Source organism: Clupea harengus, chromosome 3, assembly GCF_900700415.2.
Source record: "Clupea harengus chromosome 3, Ch_v2.0.2, whole genome shotgun sequence".
In the NCBI taxonomy this organism is placed as follows: Eukaryota; Metazoa; Chordata; class Actinopteri; order Clupeiformes; family Clupeidae; genus Clupea; species Clupea harengus.
Window position 1 is genome coordinate 10,941,784 of NC_045154.1, and position 13,018 is coordinate 10,954,801.

The 13,018-nt window shown below is 40.0% G+C and overlaps 1 protein-coding gene across 1 annotated transcript; it reads left to right on the forward strand.

The window, feature by feature from the left end:
• Positions 1 to 4,615: 4,615 nt before the first annotated feature.
• On the forward strand, positions 4,616 to 12,783 carry LOC105905098 (protein FAM180A-like). Its single transcript, XM_031562154.2, has 3 exons — positions 4,616 to 4,694; positions 11,947 to 12,044; positions 12,448 to 12,783. Exons 1-3 carry the CDS (start codon positions 4,616 to 4,618, stop codon positions 12,781 to 12,783), a joined length of 513 nt encoding a protein of 170 aa, XP_031418014.1.
• The last annotated feature ends 235 nt before the right edge of the window (positions 12,784 to 13,018 follow it).

Below are 13,018 nucleotides of genomic sequence, written 5' to 3' on the forward strand. Positions count from 1 at the left end.
GGCGCACTATGCACAACCATAGGATAAAGGGGCTACATGCAGCTACCATCTCATTGTGCTTCGAGATCTTGTCTGGAAAACGTGTCCGACTAATAACTGTTGCTATAAAACGCCACAGAATATTCAAAGCTTTTTATTATTTCCATTTATCAAAGTTAATACATTTTTTAATTAGAATCCCATCTGTGAGCGTGAGAGAAGAAAGTTCTGGTGAGTTTGAAGTGTATGTAACTCCGGTGAGTGAACCACGTTTTTGTGCTAGTCTGTTTTGTTGCTAGCCACCATGAGGATATAATAAAGTGACACCATTATATTTCCTTATTCTTTTGCTATTTAAGCCATTCGGTACCTAAATGGTTATAATACATCTATATTGTGATTTTGATTTTCTGTAAATATGTATTTTGAATGTCAATGTCTATAAAAAGGATATGTTAAGTGGGGGAAAAAGTTAAGTAAATTGTTAATGCTAAAATGCTCACTGTTGATGCAATATGTGGCATTAATCTCATTGTAAGTATATGCTTAGTTATTGTTTATACTGTATATATTAAATAAAAATGTACATCAAGAAAATAAGTTAATAAGAAGTCTCATATTTGAAACCCTAAGAATAGAATACTTATTAGTAGGGGTGGGGAAAAAAATCGATTTTTCGATTTCTCTCGATTCTCTCTAGAACGATTCTGTCTCGATTCAGAAAAGTTCATAATCGATTTTTTAATAAAAAAAAAAAATTAAAAAATAATAATCATTTTTTTTTTTTTTTTTTTTTTACACATCCATTTTGTGTTGAAATGCAAGCTGCATCGATTATTGCATTGTTCATTGAAAGTCATAATTGTGACAAGGAAAAGCTTTTTCTCTAATAAAAAATAGAGAAGGTAATTCATCTGTTGATTTTCTTTAATTATCAAACACAAAGTAGGAAGTGATTTGAGACTCTGAGTAGCAAACTCAAATGTTTTAAAAATCGACATGCATCGATAATCGTTTTATTGGTTTAGAATTGATAATCGATAATCGGTTTTGAATCGATAATCGGTTTAGAATCGATAATCGGTTTAGAATCGAATCGTTGACCACTGAATCGGAATCGAATCGAATCGTGAGGTGCCAAGAGATTCCCACCCCTACTTATTAGTCTGCACTATTTGTGTAGATTGTTTTTTTTAAACTACTAGAGTCTGGAAGAGTTTGTGATGGCGAGCCCAGCCCAGATAGACTGTGGACGGTCGTGGAAGCGAGCCTACCGTAGGATCAGTTCCCAGAACACATCTGACACCAGATGAGAACCTAAACACAGTATTTCCCCTACCCGGGTAGAAATAATCATAGGGATAATATACACACACGGAACTGAACTCTTTGGGCCCACAAGCACACGGACCAAGAACATTGAGAGTTGCAACTCAAAAGAGATCTACTGTGTTTTTTCCTATTTTATTTGTTATTCTAAGAGCTCTATTTTGTTATATTTCATTTTCTTTTATACAAGTTCAGTACTGTGTATATTACATTGCTGTTGTGAGGCAATAAAGTACCATCTGTTCAACTCATCAACATCAACTCCTTTTGTGGGTTAGTCAAGGCATACCACTCCTCGAACCTAGGTGGATGTTAGTGCCTCTACTAGTACCCCTGGTTAGGGTTAGGGCTACAGGTAGCAAATGCATAGGAATGGAGGTTAGGGTATGTAACCAGCCATTTTAAAACATTAAGGTCTCTTCTGCTCTTTGTCTCTTCTTCTCCTCTTGCTCTTACCGCCTCTCTGCCACCCTCATTGGGGTAGGCACCTTCTTCTCTCTCTGCCACCCTCATTGGGGGTAGGCACCTTCTACCTGTCTGTCTTCTCCTCTATCTCTCCCCCACTCATCCCAAATTCCAAAGGTGATGCTATAATATTTACTGCTCTAATGCGTACTCCTGTCCCTATTCCTATCATATGCTAAATAAGCCTTCAAGTCTAATCATTTCTGTCATTGGTAATTGTAACTAACTTTTACTGATGTTACAATGGACGTGATCAAATCACCATTTACACACTGTTAATCAATCTCCTTCTGTACTGATGCGCAACAGAGTTCTGTGTGCGCATACCTAGGCCCTGTTCGGAACATATTTTTTGCTTAGGAGGTTCCTAACTTAAAATGACCTAGAGGTATCAAAGTAGCAGCCATGATAAGAGCTGGTAGAACTATCTAAATGCTTAGGAAAGTCTTTCAGTGCTTCCTTTCATATCTCCTTTAGCATAAAGTGCACTGGAGCATCCTTCAGAAAAGGAAAGGAGATAGCACCACCCCACAATTCCTTGCAGCAGCGACAACAACCCAATTATCAACTGATTAATGTGGCCCTCGTCAATAACATCCACCTGTGCATAATTAATAGCCTAATGCAAGTGCAGTCAGATTCTTATAGCACCACGGTTGTCTTTATGAATTCTACTTCACACCACACAGTGGTGAGGTAAAGACACTAGGCCAGAGTATCTGATCGGAGCACTACTGTTGCCAACTCATTTCCTCCTGCAATTTTTGTAACGAAGCAATACCATAGGTGTGTGACTTTTTGAGGTAAGATCGATGACATAATTAGAAGAATATTGTAACGTGCCACAGTGTTGTGCTTGCATCCTTGTTATTGTGTGTGTGTGTGTGTGTGTGTGTGTGATGGAAGTTCGCCCCATAATCCTATTGTTAACGTTCATGTATACCGGTAATTCCATTTTACAATGTATTCGTTTTCCCCTTTCTTTGCTATTCAGAGTCATTGTGTTATGTATAATGGTGTAGTTTCCCTTGTGTCTTTGTCTACCATTTCCCACTGTAATGCGTATAAGATCCCTGCTCTTCTGCCATTATATTTCAGTTGGACTGAATGTGTTGTTGCTGTTTAATAATTGGTTCAGAGCCAAAGCTAAGCCTGTCTCCTGCACAGTCGCTACACTGATGTTATTTGGGTGGATATCCAAGATGACCATGCTGAGATGGTAGGGCTTAAACCGGCCGTGTCTCCAGCCCAGAAAGCAGCAGCAGATGGCACCGGCATTTCCTGCCCAACGCCACGTCAGCGTGCCCACTCCATCTGGAAGAGGCAGCAGGCAGTCTGGCTCCAGACCCATTCCCCGCTTTGACCGCTGGCCAGCGGGTTACAGAGGCACCGCAGTGGATGACTATGCCTCACTATGCTGGAGAGGGGCCTATCGACACTAACCTAGTCCAGGTGCAGGTGGCGATGAGGCTCAACGGAAGATACCGGAGTTCAAGTCATGCTCGCCCTGAAAGGAAAAGTGCTCCAGGTGAGAACAGGCAAGCTGGCTCACCATTAAAGGAGCTCTCCAGTGCCGTTTTGGCCATCAGGTGTTTGCTGATGACCACTGCCACAAGCTTGCAGTCCGCCACTGGAGCAAGAAGGAGAGTTTGGGCGCATACACGGCCAACCTGCACCTGTATGCTCACTGAGGCTAACCCACCTTAAACAACAGCCAGCAAGAGGAGCTCACGCTTCAGGCTTTCGTTAAGGGCTTGCAGCCAGAGCAGCTGGGGGAACACATCCGCCTCAGTGCCCCCAGCTCTCTGCTCTAGTGTGTGGAGCACGTCCTGCATCCCCCTGGCTGCTGGCACCGTGTGCGTCAGGCTGAGCTGGACTTACTCTAAAGAAATTATGTTTTGTTGTCATTATTCTATTAAAGCAGATGGATCTCATGAGCAGTGATGGAACAAATGATTGTGGTGGTGGTGATGATGATGATGATGATGATGATGTAGTGTATGGAGATACACATAAGAATAATTATTGTTTAATTTTGTATTAATGTGTTATACTATGACCTCTGACCTGGCATTGTCATTGGGATATACAGAACTGTATAAATGCTCGCGCGCGATCCTGGAGCGCCCCCTTACTTCCTTACTATGCATAGACCAGCAATGAGATGTACCTGTTATAAGCTCAGTTCATTTTACTGTGTTAGCAATAAAAGTGGAAGATTCCAAAGAACCTGGTTCGGAGTATAATACCTTCATTGTAGATACACGACAGATGATGATGATGATGACAGAAGTAATGACCACGCTGACAAATAATTAGCATCCAGAAAGAGAGAGAGATCACCTCACTGCTGCAGTGATCTACAGGTGACCCAGGTGTTGGTGTGTGAATCACAGAACTATGGGGATAACCATCAGCTAAGAGCACCAGCACTGCCTCACTGCCTAGCCTGATGAGATCCAGATGCAGGGACAAACAGAAAGCACTGGCTGGGTAAGAGAGAGAGAGAAGAAGAGGATTGGACAAGGAGTGAGACAGCAACAGAGAGAGAGAGAGAGAGAAGTACAATAAGAAAAGAACCACAAGACAGGACATTTAGTGTCAAATCTGTGATTTTGTTTTTTGTAGGAGCTGTTATTTTGGCCTATGGTGTTTGGGGGATTTTAGTTTGGGCTTTAAGTTTTCAGTTTGGGGCTTTTGTTTTGATCTGTGGTGTGCTGGGCCGTCTTTCACTAGAGGACCATACCATGTTGGGGCTTTTGCTCTGAGCTGTGGTGCCTGTAGCGAGTGTGGAGCGTGGAGTAGGCTACCCCTCTCTCTACCTGCTGGGGCTGACTTCAGCATGGCACACAGATGGGTCCTCATCCTCACTCTCCTCCAGTGTGATTTCTTCATCTGCTCCACTCACCGCCAGTATAGAGGTAAGACTCCTTATCTACTGCTTATATCTCCTCTGCCTCGCTGTGGTATTGTGGTTGTCTGACTGACAGCTGAATGTTAGGGATTTTGCCCATGATGTGTTAACCTGCCGAATGCTATACCAAGTTTCCTAATGAGTCAGGTTGTGTTTACAAAGAGCAGCTCTCAGGGTGTGTCATGAAGTTTGTGTTAAAGAACAGTTACGTTTATTCACCGTTGCAACTTGGTGTTTCATAAATTCAGAAAGGGTATTCTTCTGGTTGCTCAAGAATGTAATGTTATTTTTAGAGCTCAAATATCAGCTGCAATGTCTTTAACATATGCCTCTCTCTCTCATTCTCTGCTTGCCTGGAGATTCCTCATACTGGAAAATGGAAAGATGGTACCACCTCATTATTAAATCTACAATTCAGTTAAAAAGAAAACTGTGACACGTTCCATTGAGGCGGTGGGATTTATTCTCCTAACCACCCCCCACCTGTGTGAGACATCTGAGTATGTGCAGACTTCCATATCTATAGATGGTGCCAAATGTTTTGTGCTAAATCGTTTACGTACGTTTATGCAACACATCCACAGTTAAAAACAGGAAGATTAGTCATTTAAATGTGTTTCTCTTTGATTTAGAATCATGTGGCTGGTTAAATATATCTCATTTCCATGTTGATGTCTCTCTAAATCCTTACCAGACTTGTATTATGACTGCTGATGTTTTGGTACCAGGCAAACAATGCATCTTTGTTCTGTTTTGATGCCCCAGGCCCAAGCCTCACAGTTTACTGATGGATATGAGATTTGTTGGGACAGTATTTCAGGCATACCTAGACCGACACATTTTGTTTCCGAGCATTGCCTGTTTTCGGTGGTGGAGGAAGTACTGAAGTTTAGTACTTAAGTAAAAGTGCAAGTACCCAGGAAAATAAAAGTAAAAGTACCACATTAACAATCCTACTTAAGTAAAAGTAAAAAGTACTTACTTTTAAATTTACTTTAAGTATTAAAAGTAAAAGTAGGCCTACTCACGCAATGGGTTGTCTCTCAATGTCTAGGCTGTACCATTTTGATAAAGAAATAGCTACTGGTAATAAATGTCTCTACAGATGTCACTACTAGTAATAATTATAAGCAACAACATTTGTTAATTGGAAAGGTTGGTGTACTTATTGTGCCTACCATCTGTAATACTGTTCACACTATATCTTACAATTCTGCGGATGACAAGTTATCTACCAGGGATTATTTGCAAAGTTAATACCATTAAGCCAAACCAATAAAGACACCATGTGATATCTTTAAATCTTTTATTTAATTGTAAACGTGTAAAAAAGGGAAACATGGAACATGAAAAACAAATGTAATTGTAAAACTGGACAGAACAAGGCACGCTAGCTTGACATAGCTAACCTACCAGCTTTATCTTACCACTACGTTAAATATATAATGAATATACAATCATGTTTTTTGATGCTATTGCCGTATGTCAACATGCATTTCGCTAGATAACATTATAATATCATGTCAGTAAATACATATATCAATATTCAAAAGTCAGGGACATTAACTTAGCATAGCAATCACTCTGCTTACCTCGATATGCTACTTTAAATTTGAGGGCGAATTATTGAAGGCTAGCAACTCCTTTTTTTGAGGGAGACAGGAAACGCATTGAAACCTCCAAGAGTCATTCGTGAGGCCTTTGAACTCGAACATATCTTTTAAATAGGGCCAAGGGTGGCTCATATCAGAGGGCTCAGTTCAGGCCGACTCTGGATCCATGTTGAATAGGCAGTAGTCAGGCTGTCTGTTGAATGTTCAGGTATAACAGGCAAAGCTACCGCTAGTGCTGCTGCCAAACGCGCACTCTGATATCATTGGAGTTGATAGAGCCACCTGATTGGTTTAAACTTCCAAAACAGCAACGCAATCTATAGTTTTGTGTAGGCAACATTTTGGCGAAACTGTGTTCATAAAATGTAACGAGTAACAACACATATTGTAGAAATGTAGCGGAGTAAAAGTATAGATAATAGCTAAAAAATTTAATGGAGTAAAAGTAAAAAGTATGCACTATTATTTGTACTTAAGTAAAGTACAGATACGTAAAAATGTACTTAAGTACACCACCACTGAACTGTTTTGATATTTGTCAGAGTTTTGACGCTAAATTAAAAAAATATGTGAATGTGCGAACACAGAGCTATGTGTTTCAGCGCAGACACTTCAGTGGCAAATGAGCGAGTGGACAAGCCTACTGATCCATGTGCAAATCCACACACATCAGCACTGTCTGGTTTGATTCAGTCTTCACATATCATCTGTTTGTAGAATGTGAGGCTCATATCTATCGATCTTTTGTGTTTTATGACTCCTCCTAGGCCTGATGCCACACAGCTGAGCTTGAATGATCTGCACTGGGTCGTCAATATTCTCCCTCTCTGATTTAGAATAGTCTGATAATAGAAGAGTCAATGGGCAAGACTGTCTGATGACCTTAAAGCTTCTGATTTGTATAATAACATGCTGTTCTATGGATTCCCTAATAGCATCCCTGGACAATGTCACCTATGGGGCGCCGTTTGTAAAATGTTGCACGTTCTAAAACCCTGCTCAGTTTTGGTACATTATCATATGGGGAAAAAAGCACAACAATATTCAAATGTCACTTTTTCAAACATTTAGAGAGATATTCATGTAAGGATAATGTTTGGCAGTAACACAAAGTTGTTGAATAATATAAATGTTTCATCTAAATGTAAATGTTAAATATAAATGTAAATGTTAAATGTAAATGTAAATGTAAATGTTAAATATAAACGTAAATGTTCAATGTTATATATATAAATGTTAAATATAAGTGTTAAATGTAAATGTAAATGTAAATGTAAATGTTAAATGTTCAGTCTACATGTCAGACTTGAAGACTGAACCTTACAATATTTACGGTAATTTGCTTTCATAGTTTTCACGTCACGTCAGAATTACCAGCTTGCGGGCAAGAAATACACTCCACAGCTGTCTACCACTGGAATTTATACAGGAACTGACCATCTTTCATTCAAGACTATTTAATATATCCGCTTTAAAATTGTCTGACATAGGTAGTAAAATGCCAGACAGTTGTTGCTCGGTTGGCTGTTCAAATCGGCGAGGAGACAAGCCTGGCTGTTTCCAGCTGATTGTAGACGTCTTCTGGGTCAACTTTTCTCAGGCGGGCAGTAAAGTAGCCTTATTTTTGGAGCTTGCAATAAAAGCAGTAACCCTGTTTTGGTCACCTCATTTATCAGAATAACTACCTAAAACGGGAATAGATCAAGAAATAAAGTCAAGAAACAAAGCATCAACACGATTAAAATTGGATTACCCGGTTTCTGCTCTGAGATTGCGACAAGTACCAAAGCAAGTAGGCTAGGCTACTGTATTTTGTCATCCAACTGGTAATACTACAATGCCAGTAGAAAATACTTGGGAAGATAATTTCAGTTGTCATTCGCCAGACCAGGTGGTTGTACTTGTGTTAACCAGGAAATTGTGTCAAATGATAAAGAACAGTGTTGGGTAGGCTAAAGGCTGCTAGCTAACAGCATGTAGCTCGCTAGCTGGTAGCTAGCTATTAAATGGCAATCATCTTTGCTCTGATAATGAAGATGTTTATTAGTTTTCACCTTCCAGACGACATCGTTATGAACCCATCCCCTTCTGAAAATTAAATTACTATCTGTGCTTTTGGTAGGCTTTGAGGTAGGCTTTGAGGTGTGTAGGGGGACGGATTTTCTATTAGATAGATGTAAATATCTCCAAACTGGAGCTCAGGCAGGGACTTCTACGACGTTATAGAAATACAAATATCAGCGGGTGCAGTAAAGGGATCACAGGTTCCCAAAATGTAATTTTTTTCTAGATATCTCTGTCTGGCTATTGTGGTATGATCGGTGTTTGATGGCGATCGTAATTCAGTAGGCTGCACTGCTCGACGATGTCCACTGTTGGTCGACATCTTCGCTTTTGCCCGCAAGGACAGGTATCCCTTGTAGTGTGACTGAAAGCTATGAATTAACGTAAATATTGTAATGTTCTGTCGTCAAGTCTGACATGTAGACTGAACATTTACATTTACATTTAACATTTACATTTACATTTACATTTAACATTTACATTTAACATTTATATTTAGCATTTGATATTTGTATTTACATTTAACATTTACATTTAACACTTATATTTAACATTTATATATAACATCGAACATTTACGTTTATATTTAACATTTACGTTTACATTTAACATTTACATTTATACTTAACATTTACATTTAACATTAACATTTAGATGAAAGATTTATATTATTTAATAACTTTGTGTTACTGCCAAAAATGATCCTTGGAAAAGTTATCGCATGAATTTACATGAATTTATCTCTAAATGCTTGAAAAAGTGATGCTTTTTTGTCATGCTTTTTTTTCCATATGATAATGCTAAATGTACCAAAACTGAGCAGGATTTTCGAACGTGCAACATTTTACAAACGGCGCCCCATAGTCACCTGTCAACTGATTCTCAGCCATCATTTCCCTTTACACTTTAAAAGAAACGGAAAATGACAGAGCCGTTGAAGAAACCTGGGCTGCATGGTTGATGTCCTGTTTCTACTTTATTTAGCCACTGTGACCTGAATCCTAATCACTGATCTGTTACTAGTCTCTTGCAGCTTGATGTTTTGGTGAAGAGAACATACAGTATGTGTTGAATATTTGACCGAACTCCATTTCATCTGAGCTGAGAGCTACTGGCTGAGCCGTTCCCACATGCTTCTGATACAGAGACAGGGAAGTGACTCCAAATGTGCGGCAGGAAATAAGCAGGCCCACAAGAATGAAAACACCATCGCTGCCCACAGAGTGCTTGAGTCCCTAAACCAGATCCACACAGCTCAGGGCCATTTAGTAGATGGTGTTCACAACACAGCACAACATGAGGACTGAGAGACTATGTGCTCTCCACATTCTGAAAGATCATTATACATAGATGGGTGGACACTGATTGATACTTAATGTTAGGATAGACTTATGAAAATTACATTGGGTTGGATTGGACAGTAAGGATTAAGCATTTGTGAAAAATCTTGCCGTGACACCTGCAATGAAGGGTCATATGAATGATTTATTCTTCCATTATAAATCATTCCTGTTTCAACTAGTTAAGTTTCCCTACCGAGAACCAGGAGTCCATAAAACGTTTACGTCACCTCTAAAGTATTCCTTAATGGCCTTCCTTCACTTCTGAAGCGAGAAACTTTAAATCAGGTATTTTTATTGAAACACACTCCAACATCGGTTTCCATTGTAATGGTTTGATCTCTTACTGTTTACTTTGAGATCATGGGAGTAAGTAACAAGCGCTTCTGAGATTTATGTCTGTGGTGAAACACATCCACCTTCAAAAGGCCATTGGCCGCATGTCACAAAACACTAGAAGTACACAGGACACATACTGTATATCATGTGTTTACTTCTCTTACAATCCCCTTGGATACATTAATACCAATACTTGGATACATTAATACCAATACTGATGAAAGATTGTCATCATCATATTTTTTCACAGCAGTATCTTAGCATTAACCCGCTAACTCCTGCTTATATCCATGTATTTGATTGCTATCTGAATGTCTCTCTTGGAAACGACTTCTTTTTTTTTTAATCGCTAAATCATAGCAGCACTCACAGCAGGAAAAAGCCACTTGTGACCCAATAAGAACAGGCTGTCCAAAACGTTCTGGAATGTCTAGAATGTATGGTTCCACTTTCTCCTAAAAATGGAAACAGGGAAGTGAAGAAAGGCAGAGAACATTTTGGGCCATTTCAGCTATTGTGTTGTCACTTGCCGTTATAAAGTTGGTATGTTACCAAAAGTTGCATATTTAAAATGGTATATTTAAAATCACTATTTGAACGAAACATTGGCATCCCATAAATATATATGCCTGTAACGCCTGCGAGAGAATAACAAGCGGATGCAAAATGGAGAATGGCTAGAATTTGTAAGCTTGTGTGGAGTGCCACTTGCCAACACCAGGGTCATATACCAAAAAAGAACACATTTATATCATGTCGCTTTAGTGACTCATACAACAGTCACCAAATATCCACACTGTTGTTTTGGAAGAGTAAAATGATATAAGAATGTATCAGCTTTAGTGATACCTGATTAGACATCACACATTGTCTGAGCTGTATACTTCCTCTATAGCTGTCAATAAGAGCTGTCTGTCAGGCTGGAAACACTATAGTGCTTAGCAGTGAAGATAAGTTGAGGATCACGTGGAGATGAAAAGCTGGAAATTTCCAGAATAGGTAGACCTAACCTTTAACTTGGAATTTTTCCCTTTAATTTTGGGCTTTCAAAGCTGGGATTCAGCAATGGCAGATTTCATTAAATTAAATGACCACTTTTGTGGTTCTATACCGGGTACAAGGGGGAAAAAACAGAAATGTCTTGCACCCGGGAGCGTGGCTAACAATCCTAGCCACTCAGGAAGAAGCTCACCTGCAGCCACTCACCCTCAGTCCTACTCCAGCCTCATAACTCACTGGCCCATCTTCAGTTCATCTCTCCTTGTTGCTTGTTACAATAAAAAATCTGTCCAATCTGAAAATATGATTTTGCCAGCAGGAGGGAGTGCAGTTTCAGAGGTAGGCCACTCTCCTATGGCTTCCACAGCCTGTTCCAGTCAACAGGACAAACTACATACTATGCATCTCATCAGGCTTGCATAACGGCCCAAACAGAGGCTCACTCTCAGGGTTATGGAAAGCAGGCCCATGTTTCAGCCCCCAAAATTGGCAGCACATGGGTTCTTTGATATCAGGGCCTTTGAAGAGAGAGAGACACTGTGTCAGTGTTGTCTGCCAGATCTCTATGGGTGTTGGCCACATCAAAGAGAGATCTACAGTACTGAGGGCCCCTGCGCTGTTCTGGGATCAGCTGAGCTTCTTCATAATGGTTATAAAACACACTGGCAATACAATATTACAATAATATACTGCACATGTCACAGAAGGCTGCAACCATGTCTACAGAATACCAAATCTTCACTGAATGTATCATGCGTCTTGCTGTTTTTAATGTCAGTCTGGCTTATTGCCAAATACACTTTGGATAAGAGCAGAATGCTTTGATGGATAATGCCAAGAACATCACTGATTATGGTGACATGTTTATGTATTAGCATCTATCTGCTCTGTTTGTCCCTCTCAGCTCTCTATCCTGCTGCGCACAGAGTGAGGAGAGAGACAGCAGCACTGGTGAATCCTGTCTTTCAGAAATCTATCAAAGATGCTGATCTATTGTATGAGGTAGAGTTTCTTCCTGACAAATAATTTAAGTTTCATTTGTATGTAATATAAATGTAATCCATTCGTTTCCGCTGAAGATTGGTTCTGTTAAAAGATTGGTCCTGCCTCCCTCAAATACATTGACATACATTCCATAGTGATATAACAGATGAATGATCATGAATTAGTGATGACAAATTTGACTTTTTCATGTGTAAAAACATCCAAGGATGGGATATCCAGCTATATATGGGGCAAGTGATAAGGAGAGTATGTGTTTGAATTCTCTCAATCATATGACTGTGATGATCATAACAGCTGCTGTTGTGTACAAAGATACATATCTGACTTTATTTCAAAGTCTGGCCTGTTCCCTTTTATAGAGTGGCTTTCATGCCTGGTCTGTATGTCTCCTACTCAACAGATATTACATGCAGGGCTTGATTTTCCTAACGAGCGAGCCCCTTTTCATGTCCATGACGAGGAATTGGCGTCTCTGCGACACACCCACACCCTGGAGGTCATCTGCCAGGACCTCCTGCCCAAGAAGCTGACCGACATAAGGCGCCTGACCTCAGCCCTCTCGCAGCGTGACAATAGCGCCACACTGAGACGGGATGACTTTGAGCGCACTCTCCTGACGATGGTGTACACTGCCCACCACGTTGCAGAGGCCGGCAGCCGCCACCAGAGGGACCTCTGGGCCGAGTCACTTGTAGAGCTCTACAGGGCCATTAAAAGAGACCTTGCGGCTAAATGACTATGAATGATCGCTTGTGTTTAATGTCAGGTCACTTGCATAGGACACTAGATCCTCCTTCAGTATTAGAGAACCAAATCAAGAGATCTGGTTCTAGAGCTTGATTATTTTGGGTGAACAACAGCCAATAGAATGTGGATAAAAATGGCCATGTTTTATTTTATCACAGACAAATTATTTGTGTGAATTTGTGTATGACGTAGCTCATTAGATTTTCTTCTGTTTTAATGAGAAC